This window comes from Camelina sativa, chromosome 20, assembly GCF_000633955.1.
Source record: "Camelina sativa cultivar DH55 chromosome 20, Cs, whole genome shotgun sequence".
NCBI classification, from domain to species: domain Eukaryota; kingdom Viridiplantae; phylum Streptophyta; class Magnoliopsida; order Brassicales; family Brassicaceae; genus Camelina; species Camelina sativa.
The window spans coordinates 29,568,529-29,569,542 of NC_025704.1; the positions used below are offsets into that span (position 1 = coordinate 29,568,529).

General features: G+C 36.8%; 1 protein-coding gene across 1 annotated transcript; it reads right to left on the bottom strand.

Annotated features, from left to right (window-relative positions):
- Positions 280 to 741, bottom strand: LOC104772956. Its single transcript, XM_010497510.1, has one exon. The coding sequence runs from the start codon at positions 739 to 741 to the stop codon at positions 280 to 282; it is 462 nt and encodes a 153-aa protein (XP_010495812.1).

Below are 1,014 nucleotides of genomic sequence, written 5' to 3' on the forward strand. Positions count from 1 at the left end.
TTGGACTAACACTGTTTTTGACTCATGGAGACCTCAAGACCCTTAATTCAAATATCTCAATGTTTTCTTTTGTATCAAGACCATTATGTGTTCTTTTGTGTCAAGACCATTATGATGCTTGTATCAGATGTTAAGTGTTGTTTTGAACCTTGATTAACTATTTATGAAGGAATCAGTTTATTTAGCCATCATTACACATCACTTGATTATAACATCATCTTTAGACAAAGACCACAACTACTAATAACACAACAAAACATCTTCCCATCAACTAACAAACTACTTTAAAATTGTTATGATTATGGCTATTGCAAGAATGAAACCTCCCCATGAAATTGCAATGAACTGCCTAAGTAACTTTTCCCTCTCTTTGGCTACATTAACTTCATCTTCAAGCTGTTTCTTCTCCTTTTCAAGTTGTTTCTTCCCCTCTTCAAGCTGTATGATCTTCTTCTCTTCAATCACGGAATCTTTTAACACATTTACCTTTTGTTTGTAGTGACGGATCTCATCTCGTGCTTCCAATAAACTCAACTTCTGCCAATTGCATTGTTTCTCAACATCAACCCATGAAACGAAGCCATGAACATCACATTTGTAGAATATTCTTCCCGGATTTTCATCTGTCCAAGACTTCAGCTTGATAGTAGGCCTACCACAATTACAAGAACGACCCCAACTCGCCTGCTCGAAACTTGCTTTGCTGTTGTTTGCATCAGATCTAGAGCTATGAGCAGACATGCTTAATCGACCAGAGCGAATACAGAGATAATTGATTTGGGGGTTTCGGGTTTGTTAAAGATTTGAGGGAAAAGAAGACGAGGGTAAAAATGTCTTTCAATTACCTCGTTTAACAGTATTCCCGATTCCGTCTAACGCCATCGACGGTTTAAACGAAGATAGTGTGAAGTCGGCAAATCGGAAAAGTTGGTGTTTTTAATATCATCGAAAAATTAGTCTGCGTTTTTTCCTGGCAACAAAATAAGTCTATGTTTGTTTCTGGCAAATTTTAAT

Bases quoted from the DNA above. Each gene is read 5' to 3' on its own strand.
- LOC104772956 (XM_010497510.1), bottom strand. From the start codon at position 741: ATGTCTGCTCATAGCTCTAGATCTGATGCAAACAACAGCAAAGCAAGT.